The following is a 15279-nucleotide window of genomic DNA, read 5'->3' on the forward strand; positions in this document are numbered from 1 at the left end:
TATTCAAGTGAGCACCACCAACTTTAAAGCCCCCTCGAACATTTGGGGTGATACGATCACGTTTGCATTATCTGATAAACACTACTAGATAGTGTTATGAGCTGAGTGCAATATGAGATGATGATATGTTCTACCTTTTGAGGTAAGACACTTTCACTAAGTGAAGAGAAAGATGGAGTCCAACATCAAGGGCGTCGTAGGACAAATACAAAAACCCAAACATCAAATCATATGGATACCGGCTAGGATGAGAAGTTTGCATCTCAAACTTGGTCGAGATAGAATACTTGATTCTCAAGCTCAATGGCAAAGCTCAATGGCAAAAAAAAAAAAGATAAAAAAAGAAAGAAAGATTTGTGTAGTGAATTCTGAACGTGCAAATTCTTTTACTTTTTTCTCTCTTCCTTTTATGAGTTCTGAATGTGCATAAGTTAATTCTTTTACCTCAGAAACTCCATGCATTACATTGGCACTTAGATCAAGCAAGTCTTCGTGTTATTCTTCTCATATCATATAGTGTAATTTTTTTTAATGCATGATTTTGTTGCTGATCAAAATTTATCATCTAATGCAACTTGTTCTTGGTTTGGCATGCTATTAGGGCTATTTAAAGTTAGGCTTTCTAATCTAAATTAGGTTTATAGATGAGTATATCTTTAGATGCTAACAATTTTTCCTGAACCTAATAGTGGGTTCTATTTCATTTATTTTCCTCCTCAATTTGTACTGTTTTCAATCAATTTCTATCACTCAAACAAGTTTAAGTCTAAAGTTCAAACACCAACAAAGCTGGAAGTATCCTTCAACTTTTTTGCTATTTCTTTTGTGGAGAATCAACTTCTTAATATGTTTATCCTTTGTTCCTAATATCACAGATTTTGTCACAATTGCATTTAACATATTGTCATTTATGACATAATATTTGCTAGTCAATTCAAGGACAAGATTAGACTAGATTGAGTTCTTAATGCATTCAGGTCTTTTTAGGTTTCATATCTCTCCTTACATCACTGATCTGAGTCAACCCATGTTATTCATACATCTTTATTGAATATGTCAATATAATCATAGGTATTTTTTTCTTATTTTATTATCTAATATAGTAACATAATTATTATTAAATTAAATTATTTTTATCTAATTTTCGTTTGTTAACTTCACACATCAACATCAACATCAACATCATCTTCTTAGCTATTCTGACTTTTTATATATGTATTGTTTAATCATCTAATACTTCAATTCATAAAACATGATTGACCTTATACTTATATCTCTAATAGTAGATTAAATAATTTTATATGCTAAAACATCCAGAATTTCATCCTTTATATTTTCAATTGGAATTTGAGGGTAATTAGGGATGTTGTATATGTTGAATCTCATATTTTGATGATAAAATCAATTAATAAGTTTACGAATTAACAAGCTTTTAAGATAAACGACATAGGAGAAACTTCGATCATAGACTTGAATCATTGAAAGGTAAATCGTTGAAGCAAGAGAATCAAACATTAGGTTGGAGAGCATCATGTCAAAGATTAAACGTCGGGCCGGAGGATTGGTCGACGTGTTGGAGGATGGACTTCGTGCTATGAGTTCGAGCATCGGGCCAGAAGGATCGAGCATTGTGCCAAGAAGATCGAATGTTGTGGGAGGTCAACATACTAATAGATTAAGCAATACGCTAAAAAAAAGGATGATGTACCGGAAGTTCGGACAAAGTGCCGGATAAACATATGACTTGTTAAACAATGTGCTGAAGGCTTCATGATTATAATTAGAGTTGTTAAGTTTTGATCGAAGTCGTTTAGAATATAATTAAGTTAGTTTTAGGGTGTAACGATGCCAACTTGATTATGTGCCCTTTTGGCTAGATCGAATTAGGCATGTTGGAAGGCTAATTTAGTGACCTAGGGTTAGGTTGGGCAATGGCACTGCCAAGCTTAGGTAGTGGTACCACCTAAGAACCGAAAAGTATTGTTTGTGCTTTTCCAAGAAGTTTGGTAGTAATACCTCTTAGGCTGACGGTGGTACCGCTAGAGCCCAGATTCCTGAGCTATGTTTGGTGGTAATACCACTCGATGCCGACGATAGTACTTGTAGGGAAATATAGGGGCGACATCACATGCGTAGTGGAAGAACATAAAACAAAAACCCTAAATTTTTCGAAAAGGTATTCATCATCGTGCGAAGATTGGTGTGCAAAATCACGCTAAACTTAAAGCCACGTGTGAGATAGTTGTGTTACCTATGAAGCTCGTATATCCTTGAATCTCTATAGATATGTAGGAGAGAATAAAGGAGGTCAAGCATCCTCCTCTCTAGTGGTGATCCACGTAGCAGGGATGCGACGACGCACCTCCAATCGCTGCCTAAAACTCCAAACATATTATCTGAGGAGGGGAAGGAGAGAGGAGAATAAGAGGTGGGAACCAGAAACCCTCTAGCCTATGAGTCTTTGGTTCCCTCCAATTTATAGAGGTCCCTTGTCTTCGTATCTTTAATAGATCCTACCCTATTAGGTATTGGATCTTCATCCAACTCCCCAAGCCTCTTCAATTAGTAGATCTCTATCAAATAATCTCTTATTGGCTTTTATTTGATCTCATCCATAGGATCCAATAATTTAAGGGCTTATTGGATATCCAATAAGATAGAGGCTTCGATGGATATCTCATATTCGAACCTCTATTCGTCGCAATGCTTACCAAATGCGCATGACCCTCTAGGCCCAATATCGAGCTGGCCGTGAGTCATGTTTGTTAAAACCCCTTATGGCTTAGTGAATTATTATCTTCATAATAATTCACTCGACTCATCGACTACGAATGTACTAAGCCACTATGCCATAGTCCCTAGATGATACAGGGGAATCCAATCCTTTTGACATATCTGTCCTCAATTACCATGTATCTATAGTCCCTCATCCATCTAATATCCTAGAGACCGTATACTGGGCATGGTACTATTAGGCCTATTCAGTTTCTACTCGAGTCTCGCTCTAATCGAATTCTCCCGGAAAACTCTTCCTCTCTTAATCCGAATAATCATGGCTAGGGATTTGTTTGAGAAAGAATACATGAGATATTCCTCTCATGACACTGAGAGTGGATGATCCTCTATCGATACTCAATAGTCTTTGTAAGCTTGGTTGCCACTCCCAATGACCGACTGTGTTAGATCTGGAACTTTCAGGCCTATAAGTTTGATATCAAAGAGTGAAGTATTCATATAGGACATTATTGATATCTTAAGTCTAAGGACCAAATACACCACTAAGATTACGGAATTGTTGTCTAATAATAAGGTATCATCAACCATCCAACATTTCATGAGCGGATCAACTAGTGAACTCATTCTCTAATGAGTACATGTATTGTATCCCTTGTGTCCTCACACAAGTAGCTATAAGACTAACTGTCTCCATCATATGGATGAGTATATAGTACACTAGTCTATCTGGTTATCTCGATGTCTCTCTCGAGTAACTTATGACCAGGATTATTTAGAGTCTATGTTTAAAGGTATTCCTTATTATCGTGATCTCATCATAATTCGATTCCCGTTGCATAGATCCATGGACATCACTATATATATATATATATATATAATCTTTATTCTAGAAGCAAAGGATTTGAATAACTATCATCTTGAAAAACTCATAGGATCTTTAATGACCTATGAAATGATATGTAAAGCACATTATGAAAAAGAGAAAATCTTCCTAAGAAAAGGAAGGATGTTGCACTTGGAACTGAAGAAGACTATTTGAGCAAAAGCTAAGTGATAATGATGACACAGCGAACTATACATTGATGACCTTCAACGATAAGGTATATGACTTACTCGAAATATCTTTATCTTATAATAAATTACTTAATGCATTTCATGATTTATATGATGAACTTAAAATAATTGGTAAGAAATATAAATTGTTGAAAAAAGATCATATATCTCTCTCTAATGAATTTGATAAATTAAAAAATAAGTATGATAATTGCTTGTTAATATCTTACATTAAATGTGAAGATTTAGACTCATTCAAAAAGAAAAATATATTATTACAATAAATATTAAAAAATTAAAATCAAAATAAATTATTAAATATGATTCTTACTGACAAAGGTTATGTAAATAGAAAGGAAGGAATCAACTTTATGAGTATCAACACTCAATAAAAGTCAACTATATTTGTAAAAGGACCCATATTAGATGTTTCCCCTAAAAAATATAATTTTTTAGAAGATATGATCATTATGCTTATACACGTTTATTTAAAAAATATAACTCTCATAAATTAGTTTGGGTTCCTAAAGGAATTATAAACAATTTAGGAACCATAAACGACTCAAGAAAGGTATATCTAACAATAAAAAGCAAACTCCTCTTTCTTGTAACTATATCTCTAAACAAAAACTAGGAACAAGAGATTGTATCTTGATAGTGATGCTCAAAGCACTTGACAAGAGATCCAACATACTTCTTAAAGCTCACTAGCCGAGATGGAGGATATGTTACCTTCCGAAATAACAACAAAGGAAAAATTATCGACATTAGATATTTAATAATAAATTAAATCTTTTAATTAAAGATGTTCTTTTAGTAAAAAGTTTAAAATATAATTTATTAAGCATTAGTCAACTTTATGATAAAGGATATAACGTTAAATTTGAATCACATGCTTGCATCATAAAAATACCAAATATGAATAAATCTATGATTGCTTTAAGAAATGATAATATTTATATTATTAATTATGATGATTTTTGTGATAAAGCTTACTTTTCAGTTTTAAACGATGATGCATGGCCTTGTTATAAGAGATTAATACATGTAAGTACAAAATTAATCTCATAAATTAGAACTAAAGAACTTTAATTTTTTTAATATTATAAGAATCTATCTATGTTATTTTCAATAAATTTTTCGAAGGTAAGAAAAATAATTTTGATGATGATTTTGAATTTAATAATTTGAATTTAAACTCTTCTCTCCAAAGCAACTTAGACACATCTACTTTCAAAGAAACCTTACCCAATGAATGAAAGTATATAAATGCACGTTCTAAGGAGCTAATTCTTAAAAATATATCAAAAAGTGTTCAAACCAAAAAGGTATTCAAACTCGCTCTTTAACTTTTATTATTTATTCTCGTATGATTCTTTCTTTTTACTAAAGAAAATATTTATCCAAACGAATCATGATGTTTTATTTAACTTCTTGAAATTCATGACTTAAGATTTATTTTGTATTTGATCTCCTATGTTTCTTTCTTTTCACTAATAACTAAGAAGAAGATTTATCTAAGTGAATCATGAGCTTTCACTTGATATTTATAACTTGATATTTATTTTATATGAATTAAGATATTTTATTATTTGTTCTCCTATGATTCTTTTTGTTATTCACTAAAAAAAGATTTATCCAAATGAATCATGATCTTTCACTTGACTTCTTGACATTTACGACTTGAGATTTATTATGTATGATTCTTTTATATTTATGACTTTAAAGTCTAATTTGTTGATAACAAACGAGAAGAAGAAGCTCATATTTGTGTTGATGACAAAACATGAGAAATAGAGATTATGTTGAACAAGGAGACTTATAATGCATTTATAACTTTTTATTAGTAATGACTCATGCTTAAATTTTACTAGTTATTTTTTGAAGCTTAAGTAAATATTTAGGGTTGCAATGATATATCAATTCGAATTTATCTTAACTTGAATTCAAGAATATAATTGAAAAAGTTCTATTTTAAATTCAAGATAATCATATTTTTAAGATGACATAAAAAAGGAGTTTTTGTTAATACCCTATGAGAATTGAACTTATCTTTCATATTAATATCTTTCATGTTATGATTGGAAAAAAATTATGATGTTTTAACTTATTGATGATTTGAAATTATATATATATATATATATATAATAATAATAATAATAATAATAATAATAATAATTACTTTGACATTTTAGCTATGATGTTTTGCATATGATCATTACAATGATTATTATTAAAACTGAATGATTTCTGATTAAAATTCTTTCAACTTGAATTGAAGAGTAGCATTGAAAGGTTATCATTTTTTTAAGTTTGAGTTCATTTCAAAATGACATATAGATAGAGAGAGTTTAGTTAAAACTCCGTCATCAATTGGTTATCATCATAAAAAAGGGGAGATTATTGAATCATGAATTTTGATGATGAAATTAATTAATGAGTTATGGACTAGATAGCGTTTAAGATAAGTGACGTAGGAGAAACTTCGATCATGAACTTGAACCATCGAAAGACAAATCATTGAAGTAGAAGAATCAAACGTTGGGCCAGAGAGCATCATGTCAGAGATTAGACGTCGGGCCGGAGGATTGGTCGACATACCGAAAGATGGACTTTGTGTCATGAGTTCGAGTATCGGGTCGGAATGATCAGGCATTACGCTAAGAAGATCGGATGTGGGAGGTCAATATGTCGATGGAACGGGCAATACACCGAAGGAAAGGATGATGCGCTGGAGGTTCAGATGAAGTGTTGGATGAATATATGACATGTTGGACAATATGCTAAAGGCTTCGTAATTGTAATTGGAGTTGTTAAGTCTTGATTGAAGTTGTTTAAAGTCTAATTGAGTTGGTTTTGAGACATAACCATGTCAACTTAATTAAGAGCCCATTGGGTATGTTGGGATGAATAATTTAGTGACCTGGGGTGGGCTGGGTGGTGGCACCACTAGGCTCAAGTGGTGGTACCGCTTGAGAGCCGAAAAGCATTGTTTGTGCTTTTTTGAAAAGTTCGACGGTAGTATTGCCCAAGGTGACGGTGGTACTGCCCAAGCCGATGGTGGTACCACCAGAGCCCAGATTCCTAAGCTCTGTTTGGCGATAGTACCGTCAGACGTCGGTGATTGTACCGTCAGTACCCTAAAAACTTGAGGATTTTAAAATTTTGGCTCTATTTTTTAAGACATTTGGGGCCTATAAATACCTCACTCATGCTTGCTTGATGAAGTAAAAATTCTTGAGCATAAAAGTGTTGTAAACTCTCTTGAAAAGTGTTTGAGTCTCTTTATCCTTGAGTATAGAGGTTATACTAAGGAGGTGTAAGATCTTGTGTAAAAGAGAGGTGTAAATGTTCTCTCCTAAGCCTGTTAAAATGAAAAGAGATATGTAATGATTCTCATAAACCTATGAAAAAGAGAAGGGTTGTAACAAAGATAGTTGATCTTCGTCCATTGAAAATAAGATCGGTAATAAAAGCCGATGGCCTTGAAAGAAGAGGAATCGGGAGTGGATACAAGTCGAGACGATCGAACCGCTATAAATCAATTTGCATCCTTTTCTTACTTTCCCTTATCATTACTTACATATTTACTTGCTTATCATTTTTAGTTAAACACATTTTATGGATCAAAAATTTCAAATGCATTAATTCACGGTATACTTAATCGGAGTCCCGAACAAGCTCCTAAGCTCACCTAACCCGTCCAACTCAACGGGTTTGAGTTCAGCCAGTCAGTTTCCAAGTATAATTTGACCAGCCCAAGTCAGCTTCTATTCAGTGCCACATCAACCCAAATCCTAATCTATGTGAGACTTGAATTAAGGCAGCCACGAATGGGAGTCAGTTCTAATCCTGAAGGGATTGTGACTTCCCATCAGTCGACCCTAATCAAAAGTCCGAAAAGACTTAGGACTTCCTCCCCTTACAATCTCGTAGCCTCTTGAAATTAGAACTCGGGGTGCCCCTCATCCTATAGAACAAACGATCGACTCTCATCTAAAGGCATCCCTAAAGCAGCATTTAAGAGGTGTCTAAGTAGCAAAAAAAGGAGGTCAGTCAGCAATAGCAATCTGTTGGTGTCGAGAGCCAAAGAAGAAGAAGAAGAGGAGGTGTTGTCGAGGCCCTTTCGGTCACAATCCCTTCTTCCCTGAAGTCTAGCAGCTGAAGCCCGCTTCCGAAGCTTTGTCCAAATCATTCACCAAAGACAGCTTATATTACTATCGACATGGATCTCTCTCATCATCTCAACCTACCTACATCTGTTGAGTACACCATCAATGGACTGTTCCTATATAATCTGATCAGAAGAAGAAGAAGAAGAAGAGCATGGATCGGATCTGTCTCTCCATCAAACTTGATACTTTGATAGAAAGCAGGAACATGAACACGTGAGCTTGCCGTGTTTCCAGCTCAAAATGTGATTTCTCTTTCTTGTTGGCAAGAAAGAAAGCATCAGAAGTCAGTGAGTCACAAGTATATGCTTAGATGCCAAGAAACAAAAGGACTGAGATTAAGACAAGGGGAGGAGGTGGTGGTGGCGCATATCCTAAGAAGATGCCATCCCCAAGTCCATTTCACTCCCATAGCTTTTCCCTTCACTATAAAGGAGCCCTCACTCTCATGGCCAACCTGCTCTTCTCACCACCACCTAAAGCACTATCTCCTGCTACAACAGACCTACACACCATTCTTTCCTGTGCATCAGCATCCTCACTATGTGATCACAAGCACGTACGTCGGCCACCAGCTCACGGCGGGCGGCCGACGGAGATCCAACATGGGTAGTGGTGTGGCCACCCGCAGGGCAACTTGAACCTTTGGCATTCCGAGCTTCTCCATGACCTGTTGTCTTCTTGAGCTGTTCTTGCTGCTTACGGAGTTGTCTGTCCACAGGTCAAGCAAATAATATCATCCTCCTATGCGTTGCAGTTGTGTTCATGTATTGCATGTTTGCTTGATTAAGCTCATGGTTTCTGCATTTGTAGACAAGTCTCATCGATATAATCTTCTACTAAATGGCATCTTCGTTCATTGATGATGTGGTGTATGTTCTTGAATTTGTCAGCCGGAGATTGTAAGCAATAGTTGAGTTTGGATTTGTGTGAAGAGTTGGGTAATACCTAGATCGATTTCAAACAAAAAGCTCACAGATACACTCAATCTGGATTTCCAGTGCAATGCTGCATGTTCATCCACCACGCCCTGCAACATGTATCTTGCCAATATTCCTTTTATTCATAATTTGATTGCCAATGCTAAGAACAGTTGGATACAGAAAACATTGTACAATCATTCGATTTAATTAGGCTCCTTACTTACACAGAACATAAATTTTCTTGCTTCAGAAGCGCATTCGGAAAGAATAGTCCTTGATACACCAATAAAAGCAATCTACGATACATCCACTCTTCATCTATGATACAAGCAATCTATGCCTCTTCATCTTGTTCACTCAATAATTTCTAACAAGCAGCAGCCCAATTGCTGTGATAATTATCGTCGTGGGGAATCCGAATCGCAGATGAGTCAGAAAAGAGAGATTGTATCCAAACGATTGAGATCGGCGAGCCTGTTCACATACTATCAAATTTGCAGCTGATCCCAGAAGTGACAGGTTCCCGGCAACCGTGCTCACCCATGCTAATAGGAGCCATGCCTTGGTCTCCTCAGCAGGAGAAATTTCTGCAGCAGATGCGGCCACCCGAGCTCCAAGGAGGAGAACTAAAGCAAGCAGAGTATATTAGGTTGCAGACTATGGTTTACTGGCAATCATATCCAGGCATGGAGAACCATATGAAAGCATATAGTGACAGAATAAAAAGGGTGCCAGATAAGGAATCTGATAGTTTTTTATGTTCTTGAAAAGTTCAGGGATTGTTCAGACTTATGGTTTTATATTTCGTATTTGAGTTGTGTTCATGTTCTTTAAGTTAAAAAGTCATGTGCAATTTATTTCTGCAGGTTGATAATACATTTGAAGGCCATCTGTTTCTGAACAAAAAGATATCTTCCTGAATATACAAAATGGTAATCTTTTAAGTTATTGCAACAGCTATTTAGGCCATCATTTTGATACCATCATCCATGAAAGAAGTAAATGGATCTCATTTTTAAAGAAATAATCAATCCTGGATTTTCTGAAATTAACTCATGCAATTTGAGAAATCAGGCAACCCTTTTCAATTTTATGATGATTAACAAAATATGATGTTCCACCCACAACCTATGCTCATAAAATTATAATGTTTAATCCCAATTTCTTATACTAAGTTCTACTATTAAGGCAATTCCTTTACAAGAACAGTCCTATAACTATGAGAAATGTAGAATTTTAATATATTGTGGAATATAGAGCAAATAATTAGTCTTCAAATATGTGTCATATATATTTGACGGCAATCATCATCAGCGAGTAGATAAGCATATGCACAGGCTTCTCATTTTACAATTTTTTCTTTTTTGTGCTACACATTTTGGCAGATGAACATATCCATATCAAAAACATATACTCAGTCGGCAAGACATGACACGCTAGATTGAGCTCGTCTGATAAATCTCTCTGTAACACTATGTTTGCTAGTGCTAAGTATTCAAAATTGTTACCAAACTTTAGAAGCTATTAGTGGGAAATTCTGTATTTGATTCTTCAAATTTACTAGAAATCTGGTATCCGCACAACCCCTATGTCTTCTTGGCCATAAGTTTTCCAGAAGCCAACCAGAATTGTCTCTTGAAGTTTCATTAATGCTAATCCTTAAGAAACTGAGAGACTGAGGAGCATGATTGGCTACTTCGACCATCAGCTGTGATATTCTAAAGCAACAGGACATTTGCTTGTTTTTTATAATTGGCATAATTCGCATTTGTAAATTGAGCAGTAAATGTGTTAAGAACTATTGATTTAGATGCTAGAGTGCAGGTTATGCCAACTGGCACCAGATTAGCAAGGGAATTGGGTATTGAGTATGGTAATGGAATACTCAAACCCAGAAAAATAATGAAGGCCTTGGTCCTATTAACAGTAAGCAACTCATGCCGAAGAACTAAAGGGTAAAAGACTAACTAACCTGTCCATGTAAAATGAGCTGAAAAAATGAATTCATCGATTTTAACATATTCTTGAATAATAGGCTCCTCTCCTATTTATACATTATCATTTAAGATCCTATTTCCTGCTGAATTTACAAAGACTGGTCTCCCAATTTGCTTATGTGCTTTACATAACCTAAATACTAAATACTGATGTGTTATGAGAAAATTATTATCACCCATAACTAACTTGTGGAAGTCGTTATATGATTTAAGCAGACTTAAATTGAACAAAAACCATCAGCACTGCAATGAGCAGAAACGATGCAGAAACCGTCAGGAGGCCTTAAAACACCGAGTGACGATCTACTCCAGACCGATAAATTAGGTTTTAAATTTAAATAGTTACAGTAGCCCTTTGGCACCATAACGTTTGATAGACATAGAAACCTAAGAAAACTAGAGAAAAGAAACTTGCAGAATCTCGTCTCCTATCCGACATGTTGCTCCAAACAGGACCACATACAGAATCTTGAGTTTTGCTGAACCCTTAATGTGTGCATCTATGAATATATATTTATTTACTACTAGATACATTTGAAGGCTCGTAATAGATCCTTCTGACTCAAATTAGTATATTTCAACAATTTGTAATTTTGTTTCCTTATCATTACTGTTAATATTCCTTTATCCAACCAATCCTGGCTAATCTTCGAAGGCCTCTGGAGTTTCATTTTCTTATATCTCTGAAGACATTATTAACTACCTTATGTATTGATCAGTTTGACATTTTTAATCCAAGGCTTTTCTAAACATTCACTTGAGCATCCACAGTCAATTTTTCCATGATCCTGTTTTCACTTCTCACCCTGTTTCCTTTCGACTTTCTGGCTTAATACCATCATTGTTACTTTATTGCAACATGTTTGTTGTTGACAGCTCTTGTCACTCCATTTTAACAATTGGGTGTGATCTTCCTTATTGATCTAGCATGATCTGCAATTTTTCTTTTTCCCTCTCCTTGATCATCCTTTTTACCGAGGATGATAGAATATAACGGTGCCTGACCTGGAAGACATCCATAGGAAACTAACTTGAATCTGAGATGACAAGTAATATTAGATAGATTAGTTGACAAGACATTGAAAATTTCAGGGACACAAGGAAGATCATCGATTTTCCTTTTCAATTAAATGATGATGAAAAGAAATTGCATAAAAACAAAAGTTTTGGTGAATGCAAAAGTACTGATTCCTGCCCGCTGACATTTTTATCAGAATCTCCAAAAATATACAAAGTCAACTACAAAGAGGACAGAAACATGGTACATAATGCAACCTGCAAATTTACCGAGAGTCTCATTATCTAAAAAATCTCACAATATTAATTAAGAAAATGTAGCTTTTGGATGAATTGTCACAAAATATGATCAGTCTATAGATAGAAATCTAAGCGATACAATGCATTTGTCGTGCAACATTATCATGCAGCAGAAAAGGAGTTCATAAATTGCACAGCACTGGTCATATGCTCTCAAATTGAAGTTCCTAAACTTGTAATTGCTTACTACATGAAGGCAAACACTAAAAATTCTTGAAATGGCCACAAACTGTCGAATTGGAGCTCCTAAACTTGTTCTTAATAAAGGAGGACAAACATTGAAATCTTTGAAAAGAGAAGCTGACTTACCAGTTGGAACATTGGAGGCAACATTAGAGAGAAAAAGGATGACAACTGCAAGCACAGCAGTCCCAGCAGCACTATCGATGCGTGCATATGGTTCCATGAAATCCCACAAAGCACTTGGTATGCCGGTTTTGTTGAAGCCATCAACAGTGATGAACATCCCACAGAAGAATATCAGCAAAGAATAAGAAACCTGGTATACATACACAAATATTAACATACAGAAAACAAGTTAATTGAGGACAAAATCTGCATATCACAATCATCACCAGATGGGAAATAGATAAAGCAATTTCGTTTTCAATCGAACAGAAACCATGTTGAAGTGCAAACTCATTTTTGTAAAAGTGTTTACCTTCTCCAAACAAGGCCGGGCATCCTTGAAATCAAGAACAATAAGAGCAAGAGCAGCAGTAATTGCGGACCAAGACATATTAACCCCCATCAGGAGCGATACCAGCATTCCAATTGTCACAAGATACACACATCCATTCCAAAGAAGTACCTTCCACCTCTCCATTGGAACTTCCTTCTCCTCAGATAAGTAGGAGAACCCATCCTTCATCCCTTTCATCCAGCTACCGCTCCTCGCATATTTTCTTGCAGAATGATCTTCCTCTTTCCTTGTAAAAACTCCATGATCACCTGCTATCTCCTTTGCTGCATTTGGTGCCAGTGTTGACTCGACTTTGTCACTCGATCTGGAGTGCATGTCAGCTTCGCTCCAAGTTATTCTATTTCTTAAAGTCTCAGCATGCCCGGGATCCCCATTAGTCGATGAGCATAGAACAATGGAATCAGCAGCCGAACTCCAATCCTCAGAACTCATCAAAGTAACGTGCGACATAGTTGCAGGATGAAAGCGGTGCAAGGTGACATCCTTTTCTGCAATCACATCAGCTGCAGCTGCGGCGGCCACTTCCACATCCTTCTCATTCGACAACAACTTCCAATAGTACATGAGAAGAATGCCAGCGTTGACGAATATGCCAACAAACATTGCAGGGAGTATACCCAACAAGAACTTCCCGAACGAGATATTGCTCTTAACAGCTATGACTAAGTTCTGGGGATTACCGATCGGAGTCGTGGAAGACCCAATGTTTGCGCTGGAAGCAAGCGCCAGAAGGAACGGCTGCGGCGGCAGATTGTTCTGCCGTGCGATCTTCAGTATGAACTCGGTGAGGACGACACAGCAGGTGTCGTTGGTGAACAGAGCGCTGGAAATGGCCGAGATGAGACAGATGCGGACCAGCAGGTCCTTCCCACCTCTGCTCTTCCACGAGAGCAATTTGCCCAAATGCTTGAACATGTCGGCTCTTTCGAGGAAGACACTGACGACCATGGTGCCGAAGAGGAGGCCAAGAATGGGGAGGTCGATTGCGGCGTAGGCTTCCTCGGGGGATATCACTCGGAACATGACCATGAGCATGGCGCCCAGGAGAGAGCCGGCGGTTCTTCCAATCGGCAGGAATGGCACGGCCGGGAAGACGGCCAAGACCCAGAAGATCCCGAAGGCCATGGAGCCCAACACCACATTTACGGTCGGGGCCAACGCCATCTTGCAGGATTTGGGTTGCCGAATCTATCCGAGATCTCGGGGCACAACAATCCCTGCGCGGCAAAGATTGCAGGGTGGCCTAATCTAGCCAAGATCTTGAGGTGGAAGAAGGCCTGCTCAGCAGAAGATGCAGAAGGGCAGATCGTTCATGCATCCCATGATAGAAAAAGCTTCAGAAATAGGATCTCAGCAGCACAGAACTGACATCAATCATGCATATGCTCAACACAAGCTCAAAATCCATGGAATCTCAAGATCATTAACCTGTCACCTGTAGAAGCCACCTGCTCTCTCTACGATTCCCTGAATCAGATATCCAACCTGCAGTTCAAGCAATCAAAGAAGATGACTCACCAGCCACGAACAACAGAGAAAGAACAATGGCCTCATAAACAAGATCTCAATCCTGTGATCATGTTTCAATCTTCTCCCTTAATCAGGATTGAGGTAAGAAATTTATGATTGAATCCAACAGACGGGGATTGGATTCCAGCCTCCGAAGCTGTCTCATGTTGTTGGCATGTGGCCTACCTGCCATGAGAGGAGACTCATGTGGCCAATTGGAATGAGTCCACATACAGTAACCTCAATCATGCTTGGTAGGCGATCGATCATATGCCATTTCAGAGATCTTATCTGGCCAACTTGATTGTTATGATTGATGATTGTAGCGTGCATGTGTGTGCTTATCCACAGTATTAGCGTCAACATGATCATTATCCACCTTTGACCACATTTTTATGATTCGAAAGTCCACCCTTTCTAAGTTCCCAAATGAAGCGATTAATCTTCCTCGATTGTTCCAATTGCATTTTCATTTACTGGACGTAATAAAGCAAGTTTTATTTTACGATCTCCCTTTACCAATGTTACAATAAGAACAAGAAGTTGGCACTCCAAAAGCTCTTGTCAAAAGCCTGGAGATGTTACTATCTGCCAAATGATTTAGGCCTTTTCTCCATAGATAAAGGCCACAGCTTTTACAGATTCACAGCTCATCAGGTACTTGTGTGTTCCATTCCCATTTGTAAGATAAATTTAGGCTCTGTCCACAGAGTGTAACCCAAAGAATTAAAGAAGAATTCCTTTAAATTAAAAAGCATCACCACAGTATGATTGTTCTTAGTTAGTAATGTGACTGTTAATTTTTAGGAATTATCAGATAGTTAATCTGCAATGTAGTTTTTAAGACACTTCTTAGTTCCAAGAAAAAG

At 36.7% G+C, this 15279-nt stretch overlaps 1 protein-coding gene across 3 annotated transcripts; it reads right to left on the reverse strand.

The window, feature by feature from the left end:
* Window positions 1–9005: 9005 nt before the first annotated feature.
* Window positions 9006–14654, reverse strand: LOC103998772 (silicon efflux transporter LSI2). 3 transcript variants are annotated; one of them, XM_065083894.1, is made up of 4 exons: window positions 14337–14654; window positions 12860–14178; window positions 12508–12697; window positions 9006–9510 (listed from the first exon to the last, which is right to left on the reverse strand). In XM_065083894.1, the coding sequence occupies exons 2-4, from the start codon at window positions 14063–14065 to the stop codon at window positions 9242–9244; spliced, it is 1665 nt and encodes a 554-aa protein (XP_064939966.1). In that variant the 5' UTR covers window positions 14066–14178; window positions 14337–14654; the 3' UTR covers window positions 9006–9241. The 3 variants fall into 3 exon arrangements, with proteins under 3 accessions (XP_064939966.1, XP_009418626.2, XP_009418625.2); XM_009420351.3 differs by having other exon boundaries at window positions 14330–14654; XM_009420350.3 differs by having other exon boundaries at window positions 12860–14654.
* Between the last annotated feature and the right edge of the window lie 625 nt (window positions 14655–15279).

Source organism: Musa acuminata, chromosome BXJ1-9, assembly GCF_036884655.1.
Source record: "Musa acuminata AAA Group cultivar baxijiao chromosome BXJ1-9, Cavendish_Baxijiao_AAA, whole genome shotgun sequence".
NCBI classification, from domain to species: domain Eukaryota; kingdom Viridiplantae; phylum Streptophyta; class Magnoliopsida; order Zingiberales; family Musaceae; genus Musa; species Musa acuminata.